Raw genomic sequence first — 19,608 nt, forward strand, 5'->3', positions numbered from 1 at the left:
ATATCCTAAGATATTGCTCCCATTATGTAAGAAGGATAAATCATATATTGATCAACCATATCCCACTACATAGATTGTGATATATCCAACATCAGCGTTTATAGGACAACCAGTTACGGTGGACGTTTGTCTGTATCAAAATATACGACTCACAATATTGGGATAATGATGATCTCAAGTCTGAGGATCATATATAGTAATCACTACGAATAATGTTGTGACTATTACATAGTAATCTAAGAAACATACTCATAGCGGGTCAGTCCAATCAAGTGGCACTCATGATAATCACTACGAATAATGTTGTGACCATTACCTAGTAATCCAAGAAACATACTCATAGCAAGTCAGTCCAATCAAGTGGCACCATTGTTTAGCTTACTTTTTGATACAGTATAGTATCACTACAACTATGGGGTATAAACACAACTTAACAAACTAAGTGTGGGTTTGGATGGGCGGTGCAGTGCAATGTGTTTAGTTTACTTTTTATCTCACACTATAGTATCACTACAGTATTTAATCTCATCGTCACTATTATTTTTACACTAACTGCAGATAAAGGCACCACCTATTCAAACACACCCCAAATTGCCTTTTCCTATTAGCAATGCTTGATCAGAAATTCCTTTTCATCTTATTCATATTTATCTTTGGGGAGCATATAGAATATCTGTTAAAATTAAATGACCCGAATACTTATTTAAATAAAATACAGTGGTAAAATAAAATAAAATAAAAGTAAAATCCATATAGAACTACACTTCTTTTATTTTATTTTAGAATAAGGTTTTTTAAACCTTATTAAACTCCATTTATTTTATATTGATTAGAATAAGGTGTTTCAGTCTTACTAGAATCTGGCTTACAAGCCTATAAATAGACATAGTCTATTCCTCTTGTAATAATTCGAATTTGACATAGTGAATTTTCTTCTCCTCTGCCAGTGGTTTTTTTCCAGAAAGGGTTTTCACGTAAAAATTTGTGTGTTCTTTATTTTGTTTTATTTTATTTTCACAAATTGGTATCAGAGCTTTCGGGTTGTTCATCTCGATCACGGTAATGGCATCTTTGAAGTATGAAATTTCGCTGCTGGATCGCAACACCAGATCTGCGTTGTGGCAGATTAAGATGCAAGCAGTTCTTGTCCAGATAGATATGGAGGATGCCCTGCTAGGGATAGATAAGATGCCTTCGACATTAACAGATAAAGAGAAGAAGCGTAAGGTTCGAAAGGCATTAACACAATTACATCTATATTTGTCCAACAAAATTTTGCAAGATGTGATGAAAGAGAAGACCAATGCTACATTCTGGAAGAGGTTAGAACAAATATGTATGTTGAAAACTCCAACAAGCAAGTTACATATTAAGCAGTGTCTTTATGCTCATCGTTTGGAGGAAGGTGCATATGTACACGAGCATTTAACAATGCTTAAAGAAATTCTCTCAAACTTGGAGGCTATGGAGGTCCAGTATGATAAGAAAGATCTAGGGTTGATTTTACTTTGTTCGTTGCCCCCGTCTTATTCAACCTTTAGAGACATGATTTTATATATCCATGAGTCTCTCACAATTGATGAGGTTTATGATTTTTTGACTTCGTATGATAAGATGAAGCATCTTGTGGTTAAACTCGACTTTCAGGGAGAGGGTCTCTTTGCTTATGGGAGACAAAATCGAAATGCTGAAGATGATCGTGAAAAGACACATGAACGAAATCCTCACGGTAAATCTAAGGGTAGATCAAAGTCTTCAAATAGAGGTAAAACTTGTAACTTCTGCAAGAAGAAAGGGCACATTAAATCTAAATGCTATAAACTACAGAACAAGATTAAAAGGGAGGCTGCGAATCAAAAGGGAAAATAACCAGAAAAGTTTGGTGAAGCTGATGTTGTAGAAGACTACAACGATGGTGAACTTCTAACTGCTTTAGTCAACAATTCTAAAGTGAGCGAGGAGTGGATACTTGATTCAGGTTGCACCTTCCACATGAGTCCTAATCGGGATTAGTTTACAACTTACGAAACAGTGTCTGAAAGTGTTGTTTTGATGGGAAATAATGCTTCGTGTAAAATCACAAGTGTTGGAACAATTAAAGTTAAGATGTTTGATGGAGTTGTCAGAAAACTTAGTGACATACGACATGTTCCAGAATTGAAAAGAAATTTAATTTCGTTGAGTACTCTTGATTCAAAAGGGTATAGATACACAGCTGAAAGTAGGGTTTTAAATATTTCCAAAGATTCCTTGTTGTGATGAAAGGGCAGAGAAAGACTGCCAAGTTATATGTTTTGCAAGGTTCTACTATTACTGGTGATGCAGCTGTCGCTTCCTCTTCCTTGTTAGATGATGATATTACTAAACTTTGTCATATGCGGCTAGGGCATATAAATGAGAATGGCATGGCAGAATTAAGCAAAATAAGACTTCTTGATGGGTAAGTAATTTACAAACTGAATTTCTATCAGCACTGTGTTTTTGGAAAGCAAAAGAGAGTTCAATTCACCAGAGGAATCCATAACACAAAGAGAACGTTGGAGTATATTCATTCTGATCTGTGGGGGCCATCCCGAGTGCTTTCGAGAGGTGGAGGTAATTATATGTTAACCTTTATTGATGATTTTTCAGAAAAGTTTGGGCATTCTTCTTGAAACAGAAAAGCAATGTGTTTTCCGCATTTAAGTCTTAAAAAATTATGATTGAAAAATAGACGGAAAAACAAATAAAATTCCTCCGCAGAGACAATGGTTTAAAGTTCTGTTCTGATGAGTTTAATAAATTGTACAAGTCATAAGGGATCGTGAGACACTTGATAGTTTGCCATACTCCGCAGCAAAATAGCATTGCAGAACGAATGAACAGAACGATCATGGAGAAGGTTCGATGTATGTTGTCAAATTCCAATTTACAAAAGTCGTTTTGAGCCGAAACAGCCTCTACTGCATGTTTTTTGATCAACCGATCCCCATCCGTTGCCATTGAGAAAAAGACTCCGCAAGAGGTATGGCCTGGTAATCCTGCAAATTATTCTGATTTAAAAATTTTGGGGTGTCCTGCATATGCTCATGTTGATAACAGAAAATTGGAACCGAGATCCATTAAATGTGTTTTTCTTGGTTATAAAGCTGATGTAAAAGGGTATAAGCTATGGTGTCCTGAAAATAGAAAAATTGTAATTAGTAGAGATGTTGTTTTTTATGAAACTGCTATACTGCCTAACTTATCTCTTAAAGACTCTTCCAATAAAGAAAATCAAAAGCAGGTGGGGCATCAGATTAATACAGAGTCGACTCCTTAAGCCAATACAAAAATTGATAATAGAGTTGCTTCTTCACCGCAATACTCTATCGCCAAAAATAGAACCAGAAGAGAAATTAAACCTCCAAAGAAATATGCTGAGGCTGATCTAGTTGCTTATGCTTTAAATATTGCTGAAGATATAGAGCCATCTAATTATTCTGAGGCAGTTAGCTTTGAAGACTCAGAAAAGTGGATGTTTGCTATGCAAGAGGAGATGGAATCACTCCATAAAAACAAAACATGGGATCTTGTGAAACTTTCTAAAGGTAAAAAGGTTGTTCGTTGTAAATGGGTGTTTAAAAAGAAAGAAGGGACTCCAGGAGTTGAAGAATCCAGATATAAAGCAAGGTCTGTTGCAAAGGGTTACAGTCAAATTCAAAGAGTGGACTTCACAGATGTGTTCTCCGCAGTTGTTAAGCATAGTTCGATTCGAGCTTTACTTGGTATTGTGGCCATGCATGATTTGAAGCTTGAGCAGTTAGATGTAAAAACTATATTTTTGCATAGAAAAGTTGAGGAGGATATTTACATGTAACAACCAGAGGGTCTTACAGTCTAAAAAAAGAGGACTATGTTTGCTTTCTGAAAAAGTCCATTTACGGTTTGAAACGGTCACCAAGACAGTGGTACAAGAGGTTTGATTTATTTATGACTACTCATGATTTCAAAAGAAATAGTTTTGACAGTTGTGTTTACTTTAAGAAAAATAGTGATGGTTCTTTTATGTATCTACTTTTTTATGTTGATGACATGTTGATAGCAGTAAAAGATAAAAGAGAGATAAGAAAGGTCAAAACTCAACTAAGTAAAGAATTAAAGATGAAAGATTTAGGACTAGCAAAGAAGATACTTGGTATGGAGATTATCAGATATAGAAATGTAAGTAAATTGTACCAAGTCAGAAGGGGTACATTAAGAAAGTTCTTTGCAGGTTCAATATGCAAAGTGCTAAGCCTGTTAGTACTCCTTTAGCAGCCCATTTTAGACTTTCATCGGCTTTGTCTCCACAATCAGATGATGAGATTGAGTACATGTCACATATTCCATACTCTAGTGCAGTGGGATCTCTCATGTATGCTATGGTTTGTTCACGTCCAGACTTATCATATGCAGTCAGTGCAGTTAGCAGATACATGGCAAATCCAGGTAAAGAACACTGGAAAGCAGTTTAGTAGATTTTAAGATACTTACAAGGTACTACTGATGTTTGCTTACAGTTTGGAAGAACTAGAGATAAAGTCATTGGGTATGTTGACGCTGATTTTGCTGGAGACCTTGATAGAAGAAGATCTTTCACAGGTTATGTCTTTATAATCGGAGGTTGTGCAATTAGTCAAAAAGCCACTTTGCAAACTACAGTCGTTTTGTCTACCACTGAAGCTGAGTACATGGCAATTACTGAGGCTTGTAAAGAAGCTATCTAGTTGAAGGGACTCTTTAGTGAATTCAATGAAGACCTTCAAATCAGTACTATATTTTGTGACAGTCAGAGTGCAATCTTCCTTATAAAAGATCAAATGTTTCACGAGAGAACAAAACACATTGATGTTCGATATCATTTTATTCGTGATATTATTGCTCATGGTGATATTGTTGTGAGCAAAATTAGTACTCATGAAAATCCTGCAGATATGATGACTAAGTCACTTCTTATAACCAAGTTTGAGCATTGATTAGACTTGGTTGGTGTCCATTGTTGAAGTTAAACCGTTAAGGGGTTTTATGGAAGAGGTGGGAACTTGTTTGTTGAGAGTTCGCGATGAAGAATTTGTTCATTGAGAATTCGTGTCAAGGTGGAGATTGTTAGAATTAAATGACCCGAATCCTTATTTAAATAAAATACAGTGGTAAAATAAAATAAAAGTAAAATCCATATAGAACTACACTTTTTTTTATCTTATTTCAGAATAAGGTTTTTTAAACCTTATTAAACTCCATCTATTTTATATTGATTAGAATAAGGTGTTTCAGTCTTACTAGAATATGACTTTACAAGCCTATAAATAGACATAGTCTATTCCTCTTGTAATAATTCGAATTTGACATAGTGAATTTTCTTCTCCTCTACCCGTGGTTTTTTTTTCCCGAAAGGGTTTTCACGTAAAAATTTGTGTGCTCTTTATTTTATTTTATTTCATTTCATTTTATTTTCAAAATATCTACTTATAGTGGTCATAGGTACTTTTTAACCATTGTTGGTGACTGCTCAAGAATAACGTTTATTTGCTAAGACTTAAAATTAATGAAACGGTATGTTTAAAACAATCCATTATAATGGTTCAAAATCAGTTTTTTGTTAATATCAAGATCAATAGAAGTGATAATGTTCATGAATTTTTCCATAATGAAGGTAATTCTTACTTTGAATCTCTTGGTATAATTCATCAAAGCAGTTGTGTTTATACCCCATAGCAAAATGAGGTAGCAAAAATAAAACATTTGTTGGATGTTGCAAGAGCCATAAAATTTCATTCTAATATGCCTATTAAGTTTTTGGGTGGGTGCATTCTTACAACTTGCTATATTATCAATAGACTGCCTACTGTTGTAGTAAGTTGAAAATTTACTTATGAATTATTTTATAAAAAGGCCTTCATCTTTATATCACTTGAAAGATTTTGGTTGTTTGCTATGCTACTAAACCTATTTATAGTGATATTTTCTTAGAAAGCAATTCCTTCTTTATATGTACATGGGCGAAGTTTGCAGATACTGAAAAATTGTGCGATATTTTTCTAGCTTCTCTTTCGATTCTCTCGTCAATCAGTCATCATTTTAGTAGAGGCTTTTCTTGGATTGATTTTGCAACTATGTTAGGTTTGGACCATTTGTTTTCCATCAGCATCCCCCAGTGCTTTTAGGTAGCACCACTTCCTCCATGGCCTCTTTGGGTTCGCAACACAAGGAGATCGAAACTGTCGCACCAAATCTAATCTAGTGGCTAAAGTGAAGTAAAGGCCGCAATTTCTCCCCTCCCGTCATCGACTCTCCCCCAATACAAGGTGGTTGAAGGTGCTTTTTTCGGGTTGTTGCTGCATGGCCTCCGAGGCATTACATGCCAGAGATTGGTACTCTTGCCTTATTCTTTGACTGTTTGACCTCCTTTGGCAATGACAATCTCCACTGGCGATAGTGGCTCTGATATGTTGTGTACTATGGTGCTAGGGTTTTTCTTTTCTTTTCTTGGGGCGCTAAGGTTTTTTGAGAATGGGTTTTTGCCATTTCGGACTTTCTATTGGGATAATTCCCAATGTAAAATTTAGTTTTATTTTTTTATTAATTTGGTTCTTTATCTTCTTTTTAATTAAAATTGACTTTGATTTTTCAAAAAAATTAAATTATGTTTTAACAAAATAATGACTAATATTGTCTTGACAACCCACATAACAATTCATATATAATTCATGTTGACATAATATTATTTGTTATATGATACATCAACAAATAATCTGAAAATTAAAAATTTTATAAAAATTAACATTAAGCACATGTAAATTGGCATGCAACCATGTTTTAAATTTAATGTTTTAATCAATATTCTTATTAAAAAAACAAAAAAAAAATTTGAAAGAATGACAATAAATTGGACTGTTTTCGAAGAAGTTATTGACAAAAAAATTGTAAACATTGAAAACTAAATTTGAGATTGTACCCTTTTATGTTTATACCTTTCTCTCTCATTTGATGAAAGCGAGATGTTTAACCCCCCCTTCCAAAGAAAAATAAAAACTCCGGTAACATAGAGCCACACTATCAATGAAACGAGCTGCAATAATATATTATGGAGTCTTCATCACAAAGGTGTGTTTCAAAATTAATGCTTAATCCACACATTTGAAAGTTTAAACATGAATTCCTATCACTTAACATATACGACAAACATAGATTCCGGTAAAGAATTACAAATCCATATGTTCAGTAACTACATAAATAAGCAAGCATTCATTGCATCAACAGAAGGGTTTTTCAATGTATTATTATATGCCACTGACAGGCAAAAGCATATAGCTATAAACAATCACAAACTTGAAATGCATATGCAATAGTGGCAACTTAGCCGTAGCATCGGATTGGATCGTTGCAACCTTTCTCTGCAGATTGTTTGAAACCAAATCTGTTGGGAAGAAACCGAACAACCGAACCAAAGCGAAAGCACAACCGGTGTTCTTTCTCTCCCTATAACTCCTGTCAAAAATTATGGCAAGCACAATAGCACAAGATATGTTCTCTAGCAACCTTAATCAACCACAAATCAACTAATGCAACCACAATAAAAATAAATAGAGACACCGGTATTTTTACGTGGAAAACCCCTTTAAATCAAGGGTAAAAACCACGGGACTTTAGAGTCCGATCAAGAGTTCCACTATCATCAAATGTTCAACTACAAGATCACAATATCAAGCCTACAACAAGCATTCAACTCCGACAAGGCTAACAATATGTAATCTTTAGCAAAAGAGAGAAAAATGAGAGAACATCACCAAAAATGTAGCTACTGAAAAATGGGTATTTCCGACGCTACAAGTCTCGGATGAAAAATCCGACCGTACAAAGTCAAGAACACCTTATCGCCTAGCTGCTGTCCAAAAATCAGCTCAATCGAACCACGGATGGACCTTCGATCGAAGAGTTGATCACTGCTGCACCAAGCTTGAAAAACTGATTTTTCTATTCTCTCTTTTTCTCCAACGAGCTTCAATTTCACTCTCTTTCTCTCTGGATGTAATTGAGAATTTTGCTCTCAATTAAGAATGCTGCCCACTCCCACGTTAAAAGGCCAAAAAATTGGCTTTTGACAAAACCAAAAAGAAGGCAAAACATTGTGGCAGAAAATATGGGTTTCCCAAATAGTGGGACCCATACCCAACAAATCTCCCCCTCCAACTATGTGGAGAATGCCTCCATGCCGGAGGTCAAACAACATGCTTCAAAATTTGCTCTTGGTAAGGCCTTCGTCAACATATCAGTACCATTATCATTAGTGTGTATCTTTTCAAGCTCTAATAGCTTAGCTTCAAGAACATCTCGTATCCAATGGTACCTCACATCAATATGCTTAGATCTAGCATGAAAAGTTGAGTTCTTACCAAGATGAATAGCACTCTGGCTATCACAGTACAGGACATACTTCTCCTGAGTAAAACCAAGCTCATGCACAAACTTCTTCATCCAAAGCATCTCCTTACACGCTTCGGTTGCTGCAATGAACTCTGATTCGGTGGTGGACAATGCAACACACTTTTGCAGTCTCGATTGCCATGCCACAGCTCCCCCTGCATAAGTGATTAAGTAACCTGAAGTAGATCTCCTCGAGTCAATGTCTCCGGCCATGTCTGAATCTGTATACCCAACAAGAACAGGTTTCTCATTGCCGAAACAAAGTTTCATGTTGGAAGTGCCACGAAGATATCTCATAATCCACTTCACTGCATTCCAATGCTCTCTGCTTGGATTAGAAAGAAACCGACTAACTGTACCAACGGCATAAGCCAAGTCTGGTCTCGTGCAAACCGTTGCGTACATCAAACTACCCACGGCTGAAGAGTAAGGAATTTTCTGCATCTCTTCCTTCTCCTTTTCTGTGGAAGGACTATGCTTAACACTCAATCTAAAGTGCATAGCAAAGGGAGTATTCACCACTTTAGCTTTGTCCATACTAAACCTTTGAAGTACTTTCTCAATGTACCTCTCTTGTGATAACCATAATTTCTTGGCCTTTCTATCACGTGTCAGTCTTATGCCAAGAATTTACTTTGCTGGCCCCAAATCCTTCATTGCAAAGGATTTACTCAACTCTTGTTTCAACTTCTCAATTCTAGAAGCATTCTGACCAACAATAAGCATATCATCAACATAGAGCAAAAGAATAATAAAATCATCACCAGAGAATCTCTTAACAAACACACAATGATCAGAAGTAGTCTTCTTGTAGCCTTGCTCCCCCATAACAGACTCAAACTTCTTGTACCATTGCCTTGGAGTTTGCTTCAAACCATACAAGCTCTTCTTCAATCTGCACACATAGTCATCTTTCCCTTGTGCAACAAAACCCTCTGGCTGCTCCATGTAAAGCTCTTCTTCCAAGTCACCATGAAGAAAAACAGTTTTCACATCCATTTGTTCAACCTCTAGGTCATAACAAGCTACCAAACTCAGTATAGTTCTGATGGAAGACATCTTCACAACCGGAGAAAATATTTCTTCAAAATCAACCCCCTTTTTCTGAGTATAACCCTTGACGACCAATCTAGCTTTGTATCGTGGAGATGAAGACTTCTCTTCTTACTTCAACCTGTAAACCCACCGATTATTCAAAGCTCTTTTGCCCTTAGGCAGTTTCACCAATTCAAAAGTATGGTTCTCATGCAAGGATTGAAGTTCGTTTTTCATCGCTTCAACCCACTGATCTTTGCATTCACTCTCCATAGCCTCTTCATAACATTCAGGTTCTCCCCCGTCAGTCAAAAGAACATATTCATCAAGAGAATACCTGACAGAAGATCGTCGATCTCTGGAAGACCTTCGAAGTGGAACTGCTGGTGGAGCTATAGGTGCTTGTTGTTGATCATTCACAACATCATCCACGGGATTATCAAAGTCACCTATAGTCTGATGGTCACCACTAACATCACCATGCACATCATCTTGGATAGGATCTGGTGAAGAATCTAGGGGAACCGGATTCACATCGATCAAGTCACCACTACCTTGTGAATCCACTTTCTCCGTCTTATCAATGTCATCAATGGTCTGATCCTCAATGAAGACAACATCTCTGCTTCTCACGAGTTTCTTCTGAACTGGATCATAGAGTCTATAACCAAACTCACCATCTAGACCATAACCAATAAAAATGCATTGTCGAGCCTTGGCATCCAACTTGGATCTTTCTTCCTTTAGAACATGAACAAATGCTTTACAACCGAACACACGTAGGTGATCATATGACACGTCTTTACCAAACCAAACTCTATCTGGCACATCACCTTTCAAAGGAACACTAGGAGACAGATTTATCACATGTGTCACTGTATTCAAAGCTTCAGCCCAAAACGATCTTGGTAACTTTGCATCTGACAACAAACATCTAACTCTCTCAATCAATGTTCGGTTCATTCTTTCAGCTAACCCATTTAATTGTGGAGTCTTTGGTGGTGTTCTCTGATGTCTGATTCCCTGTCGCAGACAATACTCATGAAACAGCCCTGTGTACTCGCCACCATTATCAGTACGAATGCACTTCAACTTTTTCCCAGTTTCCCTTTCAATTGATGCTTGAAACTGTTTAAACACCTCAAAGACTTGATTTTTAGACTTCAAAGTGTAAACCCATAGCTTTCTTGAACAATCATCAATGAAAGTCACAAAGTAAAGTGCACCACCATGTGATCTTACTTTTATCGGACCACAAACATCTGAATGGACCAACTCTAGCAACTCTGATTTCCTATGAGGAGAATGGCTTCTAAATGAAACTCTTTTCTGCTTTCCTGCTAGACAATGAGCACAATTCTTCAGTGTAGCATTCTTTAAACCCGAAAGTTGATTCTTCTTCGCTAAACAGCTAAGCCCCTTCTCACTCATGTGACTGAGTCGTTTATGCCACAACTCAATTGAGCTGTCATTCAGTGTCATATTCACCGTCTCTCGAGAAGTCAAAGCTTGCATCAAGTACAAATTTGAGCTCTTCTTTCCTCGAGCCACAACCAATGAGCCTTTAGTCAGCTTCCACTGCCCTTCACTGAAGGTGTTACAGAATCCCTCATCATCAAGCTTTCCTGCAGAAATCAAATTCAAACGGACATCCGGTGCATGTCTGACATCCTTGAGAGTTAATTTTGTTCCATTGTTACTCACCAAGCTAACATCTCCCATACCAATAACCGAAACCAAACTATCATTACCCATCTTCAATACCTCAAAATCACCAGGAGTATAAGATGTGAAGAATTCCTTCCTCGACGTGACATGAAGTGATGCACCAGTATCAATCACCCAACTAGTCTCGTCGCATGCTAGGTTGACCAAATTCTCATCACAAATAACTAACAAATCTTCACGAGTAACAGTAGCAACACGCTCAGATTTTTCATCGTCATTCCGATCGTGTTTATCACCACCACCTTTGTTCTCTTTCTTCCACTTGAAGCAATATTTCTTGATATGACCTTTCTTACCACAATGATGACACTCAAGATTCTTGTATCTCGATCTTGACTTGCTTCGGCTTTTATCTCTACCCTTTCCATCTTTGTCTCTATTTCTCCCCCTGTTCTCGATAACCAACACCTCGGACTGTGATGTAGAACCCTGAGATCTTCTTCTAACCTCTTCATTCAACACACCACTCTTAGCCAAATCCAAAGTAATAATACCCTGTGGGGCAGAATTAATGAGTGAGACTCGAAAGGTCTCCCAAGAGTCTGGTAGAGTAGCAAGCAACCAAAGTCCTAAAATCTCGTCATCAAATTTGACACCCATACCAAGCAACTGATTCATCATACTCTGAAATTCACTAACATGGTCAGCTATAGACATTCCTTCTTTATATTTCAGCGCCATCATTTTCTTCAGCAAAAACAACTTGTTATTGCCCGACCTCGAAGCATACAAGCTTTCAAGCTTCTCCTACAATGTTCGAGCATGTGTCTCCTGATCAATGTGGTTGTAAACATTTTCTTCAACAAATTGCCGAATAAAGCCACACACTTGTTGATGCTCAAATTCTCATTCTTCATCACTTTTCGAATCGGGCTTTTGAGTAGTAAAGACCGGAAGATGCAAAGCCTTCACAAACAACAAGTCCTTCATTTTATTCCGCCAAAGTTGATAATTTGTGCCATTCAATATAATCATCTTGCTCGTATTAATTTCCATAATTACCTGACACAATAACCAAACTCTGATACCAGTTTGTTGGGAAGAAACCGAACAACCGAACCAAAGCGAAAGCACAACCGGTGTTCTTTCTCTCCCTATAACTCCTGTCAAAAATTATGGCAAGCACAATAGCACAAGATATGTTCTCTAGCAACCTTAATCAACCACAAATCAACTAATGCAACCACAACAAAAATAAATAGAGACACCGGTATTTTTACGTAAAAACCCCTTTAAATCAATGGTAAAAACCACGGGACTTTAGAGTCCGATCAAGAGTTCCACTATCATCAAATGTTCAACTACAAGATCACAATATCAAGCCTACAACAAGCATTCAACTCCGACAAGGCTAACAATATGTAATCTTTAGCAAAAGAGAGAAAAATGAGAGAACATCACAAAAAACGTAGCTGCTGAAAAATGGGTATTTCCGACGCTACAAGTCTCGGATGAAAAATCCGACCGTACATAGTCAAGAACACCTTATCACCTAGCTGCTGTCCAAAAATCAGCTCAATCGAACCACGGATGGACCTTCGATCGAAGAGTTGATCACTGCTGCACCAAGCTTGAAAAACTGATTTTTCTATTCTCTCTTTTTCTCCAACGAGCTTCAATTTCACTCTCTTTCTCTCTGGATGTAATTGAGAATTTTGCTCTCAATTAAGAATGCTGCCCACTCCCACGTTAAAAGGCCAAAAAATTAGCTTTTGACAAAACCAAAAAGAAGGCAAAACATTGTGGCAGAAAATATGGGTTTCCCACATAGTGGGACCCATACCCAACAAAATCGACCTCCTTTCGCAAGGTACTGCTGGTGACATTTCTCTGCTCTATAGAACTTCTTGGCGGGTAGAAGCTCTGTAACAATCTTTCGGTTCAACAGTTTCTGTTGTTTTTCCATGGACTCCCGCGCTGCGTTCTCCTGCTCTGGTGTGTAATAGTATATACCGGATCTGTATTGTGTCCCAACATCATTCCCCTGTCAATGGATTCGAACTTATTAGAACAGAAGGCCTATGGTGCGCACCGCAGACAGTTATACCAACATGAATAAAAGATTACCCTGGATAAGATCCATTACTCTGAGAAAAATAACATGATTTTATGACGATAAACTATAACATCTGCTATTTCATAGTCATTTGTAAGTCAGAGATAATGAACATAACTCACTTAGAAAGCAGAATCTAAAATTCACAACTTTCAATTACATAAATGGCTTGATTTTGTGGAAAAAGAAAGAACTTTTTGCAGGGTGAGATATCCAGTTACCTAACATTCAAACTTCATCTAAACAAAGGTCCTAACTGTTGACATTTCCAAAGGTTCACAAGTTTTATATGCAAATTTTGGAGAAGATGCAACAAGAACATCAGCTTTAAGCTTTATGTAACGAAAGGAAAACACATCTACTATCATCTATGAATGAATTCAGTCAAATTAACCAATAACACCCTCAAAATATACCAATTAACAATAGATGACAGAATCCCCCCCCCAAAACAAAAAAGTATCAATATAATAAGATAATTCAAAATTGCAAGAGCAATAAGGGGAAATTGACAAAACTCACAAGCTGAAAGTATATAGAAGTTCAATCTCTAAAAACCCAAATTTCTCACATCATTAAAAAGAAACCCACCTGGCGATTGAGGGTGGTAGGATCAAGGCCAGCCCAAAAGACATCAAGCAAAGTGTCAAAGCTGCACTCTTTAGGGTCATACTGAACCCTCACAACTTCATTATGGTTCGTGGTCCCAGAACAGACGTCTTCGTAACTCGGATTATCCCTGAACCCTTGGGTATACCCGACCTCCGTCTTGGTGACACCTGGAACTCTCTGAAACGCCAATTCAACGCCCCAAAAACACCCCGCACCAAACTGAGCAAACTGCTGAGCAGGAGCAGGGACGTCATCGTCCGGACCTTGAGCGACAGCGGAGTTTTGCATTGGTGGAGTTGGCTTGTTGTTGGCTCCGAAACCGAAGCTTTTGAGGATGTTCATGGGGGACCGGTGCAGTGAAAGGGATCGTTTGGTTTGAGGGAAAGGGAGAGAAAAAGGAGAGAAAAAAAGGGTGAGTTTGCGGGAGGGAGAAAATAATAAAGGTTTGGAGATGGTGGAAGTAGAGGTGGTGGCAACAAGCGTAAGGCTTCGAAGCATTGTTTGTAGGTGTTTAGAAATTGGGTCAGGAACCTTTGGGTATTGGACCTTGGAGAAACAACAATGGTGATAATATTTCCCAATTTTTGTTCGGATTTTTTCCTATTTTTTATTTTCTGGAAAACAAAATATTTTATTGAGATTTTTATTATTATATTGTGGCTAATTATGTGGTTTTTGTTACCCCTGTTTTGTCAAGATACTGTTTTAGTTGTTGGTCTTTTCAGTAACAAAATTCATTATTATCAGTATTTAGAGTGTGTAGTTTTTTTAAAATGATTAAATTGTGTAATTTTTTTGATGTCAACACATATTTTATTTTAGGGTTAACATGTATTTTTTAGTTGTAAGTTTATTTACATGATGTAAACTTAAATCGTGCATGGTGGTACGACTTACATCATGTAATCTCATAAAGGGATACAAACCACAAGGGTCGACAGGTTAAGACCCAATCGAGTAATCAGATAACAAGTTGATAATAGTGAAAATCATAACAATTATTCTTTCAAAAAATGGGTGTAAATAGATTAGATATTTTTAAGATAATATGACATATTTAATAAATATAAAATAATGTAATAGATAAATTAGAAATGTTTAATAATTTTATAACTTATAAATAATTTCACATCTAATGGGAAATTTTGGGTTTTTTACATAAATAAATTGAAAAAAAATACCCAAATAAGTTGTTAGCTTGATTATTTATCAAAATGATATGTTTTTTTAGTCCTGTCTATCTGACAAGTGCGACTCCTTTTCTTATATTAAAATATTATTTTTTATTTTTATTAAAAATATTTAATTTTTTATACAAGCCAAAATACGGTCAAAGGTCAAAACAGGCTTGAATGCCCTGTCCCCCTGCACAGTGCACATCCTCCTCCAAAGTTAAGTCCGGGTTTGTAATTGGATTGAAACATAATTAGTCCGGGTTAAGTATGTATGAACACAAATAGTCATACTTCATCCGCAGTAAGTATGTGAAAGGTATTTATGTTGGTACATTGATTTTGGTTATTAAGTCTTCAAAATACGATTAAACACTTCTAAAACATGCCAAAATGATAGACTTAATAACCAAATCAATGTACCAACATAAATACCTTTCACATACTTAATCGGGATGAAGTATGACTATTTTTGTTCATACATACTTAACCTAGACTAATTATGTTTCAATCCAATTACAAATCCGGACTTAACTTCGAAGGGGGTGTGCACTGTGCGGGGGACAAGGCATTCACGCCTACCTGTTAGGTGCGAGGCGCGACTTATTTTCGAGCTCGTATTTTGACCCATTGACTGTATTTTAACCTATACAAAAAATTAAATATTTTTTATAAAAATAAGAAATAATATTTTATTTAAAATATATATATTAATATAAAAAAAGAGTAACACCTGTTAGATAGATGCAACTAATAAAAAAGTACCATTTTAATAAATAATCCAATTCACAACCTATTTGGCTATTTAAATTTTTTTAATTTATTTATGTAAAAAAAGGGGAAATTTCCCAGCTCACAGGATTTGCTTTTCTCCCCAAGGCATAGAGAGAGCTTAGCACAAGCTTTAAAAAGAATCATAGTATCAGATTTATTGACATTAGTTCGTTTATTTATTTTTAAAAATTAAAATAAAAATAACTTTTTATAAACGGTGAAAAAAAACAATAATTAGGGATCAAAGTTTGACTTGGGAAAATATTCAGTGCGGATACCATTGATTGGCATGCTCATAAAGATGCAAACTTTTCGGTAATGTAGTTAAAACAATATTACCCGGCTCTTCACTTCCTTCTCTGTGTCCCCATCCCTCGGACTGGCCCCACCCAAACAACAGGCATGAATCCTGAATAGTGAGCTCCCCTCATCACTTATTTGTTTTCATATTTATGGATTTTTGAAAATTTTAATAATTTATGTGTGCAGTGACTACTTGTTCTAACTCTTGCTTATCGGATACTCTGGAGTTGGTAAATCATGTCTTCTCCTAAGATTTGCTGTAAGAATCCAGTGTTGCAATTCAAGGTCACAAAATAAATGAGTCTTTTTCAATGCTCCATACTGAAATGATGTATTAATTTCATAACTCAAATGCAGGATGATTCGCATCTGGACAGTTACATAAGCACAATTGGCGTCGACTTTGTGAGCATCTCTCATCTATCTTTACTCCTACTCTAGTGTTCTTAATTTTAATTTTTACGGAACTCAAATATATATACAGAAAATATGCACTGTGGAGCACGATGGGAAGATTATAAAACTTCAAATTGTAACAATCTTTTCCCTTATTTGTTTGATTAAACTTGCTCGTAGATAGCATATAGTTGTTTATATGTTACTTTTAAAAGTTCTGTCTGTAACCCGAATTAAATTGTAAAATCTGGGGAGTTAAAATGCACTTTTACTATTGTATTAATATATAAATTTACAATTTTTGAAGGATAAAACTATAATCTTACCATTTTTGGGGCCAAAGTCTGTAAAATATTGGTTGCATACCTGTAGGCCCTTAAACATAATGCAAATGTGCAATTATGGCTTTGTTCTTTAAATTATAGCTACTAAAGCACATATATGTGTGCTTCGTTTTTCCCCCACGAAACATGCAGTGGGATACTGCAGGGCAGAACGGTTCCGGACAATCACTAGCAGCTATTATCGTGGGGCGCATGGCATTATAGTAACTTCTCTCTCCACATCTCTAGGTTCCAGATCATTTATGAAGAAGTTTTGGGTACGTTTGTAACAGTAATCTTTCATATGTGGCAGATAGTTTATGATGTAACTGACCAAGAGAGTTTCAACAATATTGTTAATCAATGGTTGAATGAAATCAGTCGTTATGGTAGTGAGAATGTGAACAAGCTACTCGTTGGAAACAAGTCTGACCTTACTGCTAAAAAGGTCGTTTCACCCGAAGCAGCCCAGGTGAAAACAAACAGGGGTTCAACATCCATCTGCTGCTTATTTTCATCAAACTATAGAAAAACTAAAACAACCATCGCATTAATGATTTTCTGTTTCATAGGCGTTTACACATGAACTTGGCATTCCGTTTATGGAGACTAGCGCGAAAAATGCTACTAATGTCCAGCAGGCTTTTATGGCAATGGTAGGCTGATATTAAGAACAGGTACTGTCTTTAACAATCAACCGAGCTGCTTTCATTAACATTTGAACTACTTTCATCTCATGCCATCATGTGCAGGATGGCAAGCCAGCCAGCGTCCAGTATGGCAAGGCCGTCGATGGTGCAGATAAAAGGAAAACCAGTTAACCAGAAGAGTGGCGGATGCTGCTCTTCTTAGTTAAATTCTGCTCTCAACAGATGAAAAATATGCTACCACGTAGAATTATAATACTTCTTTCGCCTTTTATTTTTTTATTTTTTTTTTACTCTCTAGTTTGCTATTCAGCAATGTTAATTTTATCATTTTTTTTGGCCATATTCCCCCACTTTTGATGGATAGCCATAAAAGCACTTTTTTTCAAATCGTATATATTCCTCTGTGTGTCTGAAAAACTGTTCAAAACTGGACACTGGACACTGGACACCGAAATTAATGAAAATTGTGTGTATTTCGAATCACTCTAATGAATGGTAGAGTTGTGCTCTTTGATGATTGAGGGGCAGCAACCTTGAGCTCTAAAAGATCATCTGTTGATGAAGAAGCACCAGGGTCTGCTGTAAACATGTTGTCCTGAACCGACCTGGGAGAAGGGTGATCAGACGGTACACAGACATCTACATTTGCAACGGCTTTACTGAAGTAATCATGGCAATATCCGGTATAATTCTTTGCATTCAGGAATGGCAGAGACTGCATCATATTCGGAGTTACTTCTGCCTGTTAAAAACATTAATTCATGAAGTTATCTATGTAGGGTAATCTGAGAGGGAAATTGCAGATAGGTACTTACCATGTGTTGAATCGTTTGATTATAAGTTGGGGAACTAGGCAATGCAATCATCGACATAAGTGAACGATCATCGGAGCAAAGATGTGGGAGTCGGTTCACAATCTGAGATGAATCTCTAGTACTGGGTTCTTTTGAGGGGGAACCCCAAGGACATTCATTCTGTGAAATTTAAACCATGTAACTCTAGTCATCAACATGAACAAATTAAACTGTACATACAAACATGTTGTAAGAATGGGATTAAGAGGTAATACCGATTCTGATTTGGATTCTTGAAAAGACATGTCAAATAAGCTTGGTCGGCGTTTCTTCCTATTATTCCCTGCATCTTGCAGCCTGAGAAAATACTTTTGTGCATGGCTTGCAACTTGAACTGGGGTCCTACTTATTACATAATTCTTTGAAATTCCTCTCCAATCACCTTTCCCCAGTTTTCTCAACCCTTCCAAGAACATTCTATGCTCCTCTTCCGTCCATGGCTTCGCTGTTCCAGAAAAACAAAACATTCCCAGTGTTTTACAGTACAGTTTACAAGTTATATACCAGAAAAAAGGAATAAATTGAAAATTTTGTCATAATCAAATACATGTTTATTTATGTTCCAAATATATGAAAGAAGATAGAAAAAGAAGTGAGAAAAAGCAAGTGATGATTCCCATTCCAAATACAAAACTCATTGAGTACCTCTTTTGATGTCATGGGCTGCTGCATTGTGGTTCTCAGAATGAATGTGTCCTTCAGAAAAATACCCATCATCCACACCGCCACCATTGTTATGGTTTTCAGCATGGAAGGGCAGATTTCCCATACTAAAACTTCTCTGCATCAAACATTCTTGAGTTTGAGCCATGGCAGCTATATTCACCCCAAAAAGCTTTACATAACCCCGCTTCCCATTACTACAAGTTCTGGAATTATGGCCATTATGTCCGCAATGAGAACACTTTCTCCCTGTTCCCTTGGCCATCATCTCTGAATTTCTGGTTGATTCAAAAAGTGAAAAAAGATAGCCGATTTTCTTGTCAAAGTGTGGAGTATGGAAAGATTTGATACGCAGATGTTATGTAATTTCATTTGAGAACATTATATATAAAGATTTTGATTAATTAATGCTGGGAAACCTTGGTCTGCAAGTATTACGATCAATATTAAATTATTCATGATTGTTTTCTCTTATCGACTAATAAATATAAGCTAAATATATTTAAACATTTATCCAATTTAGCTGTTTATTATTATTTAAGAGCAGATAATCCTCTAATTGAGAAGGTTTTACAGATAATTGAACTTTCATATTTCTTTTTTTTTTTAAATATTTTA

The 19,608-nt window shown here is 36.5% G+C and overlaps 2 protein-coding genes and 1 pseudogene across 3 annotated transcripts; 1 reads left to right on the top strand and 2 right to left on the bottom strand.

The window, feature by feature from the left end:
- Positions 1–7,215: 7,215 nt before the first annotated feature.
- LOC107933456 (peptide methionine sulfoxide reductase A1) lies at positions 7,216–14,498 on the bottom strand. 2 transcript variants are annotated; one of them, XM_041083312.1, is made up of 3 exons: positions 13,835–14,487; positions 12,984–13,171; positions 7,216–7,420 (listed from the first exon to the last, which is right to left on the bottom strand). In XM_041083312.1, the coding sequence occupies exons 1-3, from the start codon at positions 14,351–14,353 to the stop codon at positions 7,357–7,359; spliced, it is 771 nt and encodes a 256-aa protein (XP_040939246.1). In that variant the 5' UTR covers positions 14,354–14,487; the 3' UTR covers positions 7,216–7,356. The 2 variants fall into 2 exon arrangements, with proteins under 2 accessions (XP_040939246.1, XP_016721157.2); XM_016865668.2 differs by lacking the exon at positions 7,216–7,420 and having other exon boundaries at positions 9,528–13,171; positions 13,835–14,498.
- A 1,587-nt stretch (positions 14,499–16,085) lies between these two features.
- Positions 16,086–17,675, top strand: LOC107933478 (GTP-binding protein YPTM2-like; annotated as a pseudogene).
- Positions 17,676–17,919: 244 nt separating this feature from the next.
- Positions 17,920–19,381, bottom strand: LOC107933474 (probable transcription factor At5g61620). The gene is made up of 4 exons (XM_016865688.2): positions 18,973–19,381; positions 18,543–18,772; positions 18,289–18,447; positions 17,920–18,215 (listed from the first exon to the last, which is right to left on the bottom strand). The coding sequence occupies exons 1-4, from the start codon at positions 19,256–19,258 to the stop codon at positions 17,928–17,930; spliced, it is 963 nt and encodes a 320-aa protein (XP_016721177.2). The 5' UTR covers positions 19,259–19,381; the 3' UTR covers positions 17,920–17,927.
- Positions 19,382–19,608: the final 227 nt, after the last annotated feature.

Source organism: Gossypium hirsutum, chromosome A12 (assembly GCF_007990345.1).
Source record: "Gossypium hirsutum isolate 1008001.06 chromosome A12, Gossypium_hirsutum_v2.1, whole genome shotgun sequence".
Taxonomy (NCBI): Eukaryota; Viridiplantae; Streptophyta; class Magnoliopsida; order Malvales; family Malvaceae; genus Gossypium; species Gossypium hirsutum.

Excerpts from the sequence above, each read along its gene's own strand:
- LOC107933474 (XM_016865688.2), bottom strand. The coding sequence starts at position 19,258 with ATGATGGCCAAGGGAACAGGGAGAAAGTGTTCTCATTGCGGACATAAT. Across the intron at positions 18,773-18,972 it reads AGCCCATGACATCAAAAGAG|CGAAGCCATGGACGGAAGAG; the intron begins GTACTCAATGAG and ends TTTCTGGAACAG. Across the intron at positions 18,216-18,288 it reads ATCAAACGATTCAACACATG|GCAGAAGTAACTCCGAATAT; the intron begins GTAAGTACCTAT and ends TGTTTTTAACAG.
- LOC107933456 (XM_016865668.2), bottom strand. The coding sequence starts at position 14,353 with ATGCTTCGAAGCCTTACGCTTGTTGCCACCACCTCTACTTCCACCATC. Across the intron at positions 13,172-13,834 it reads CTACCACCCTCAATCGCCAG|GGGAATGATGTTGGGACACA; the intron begins GTGGGTTTCTTT and ends ATCCATTGACAG.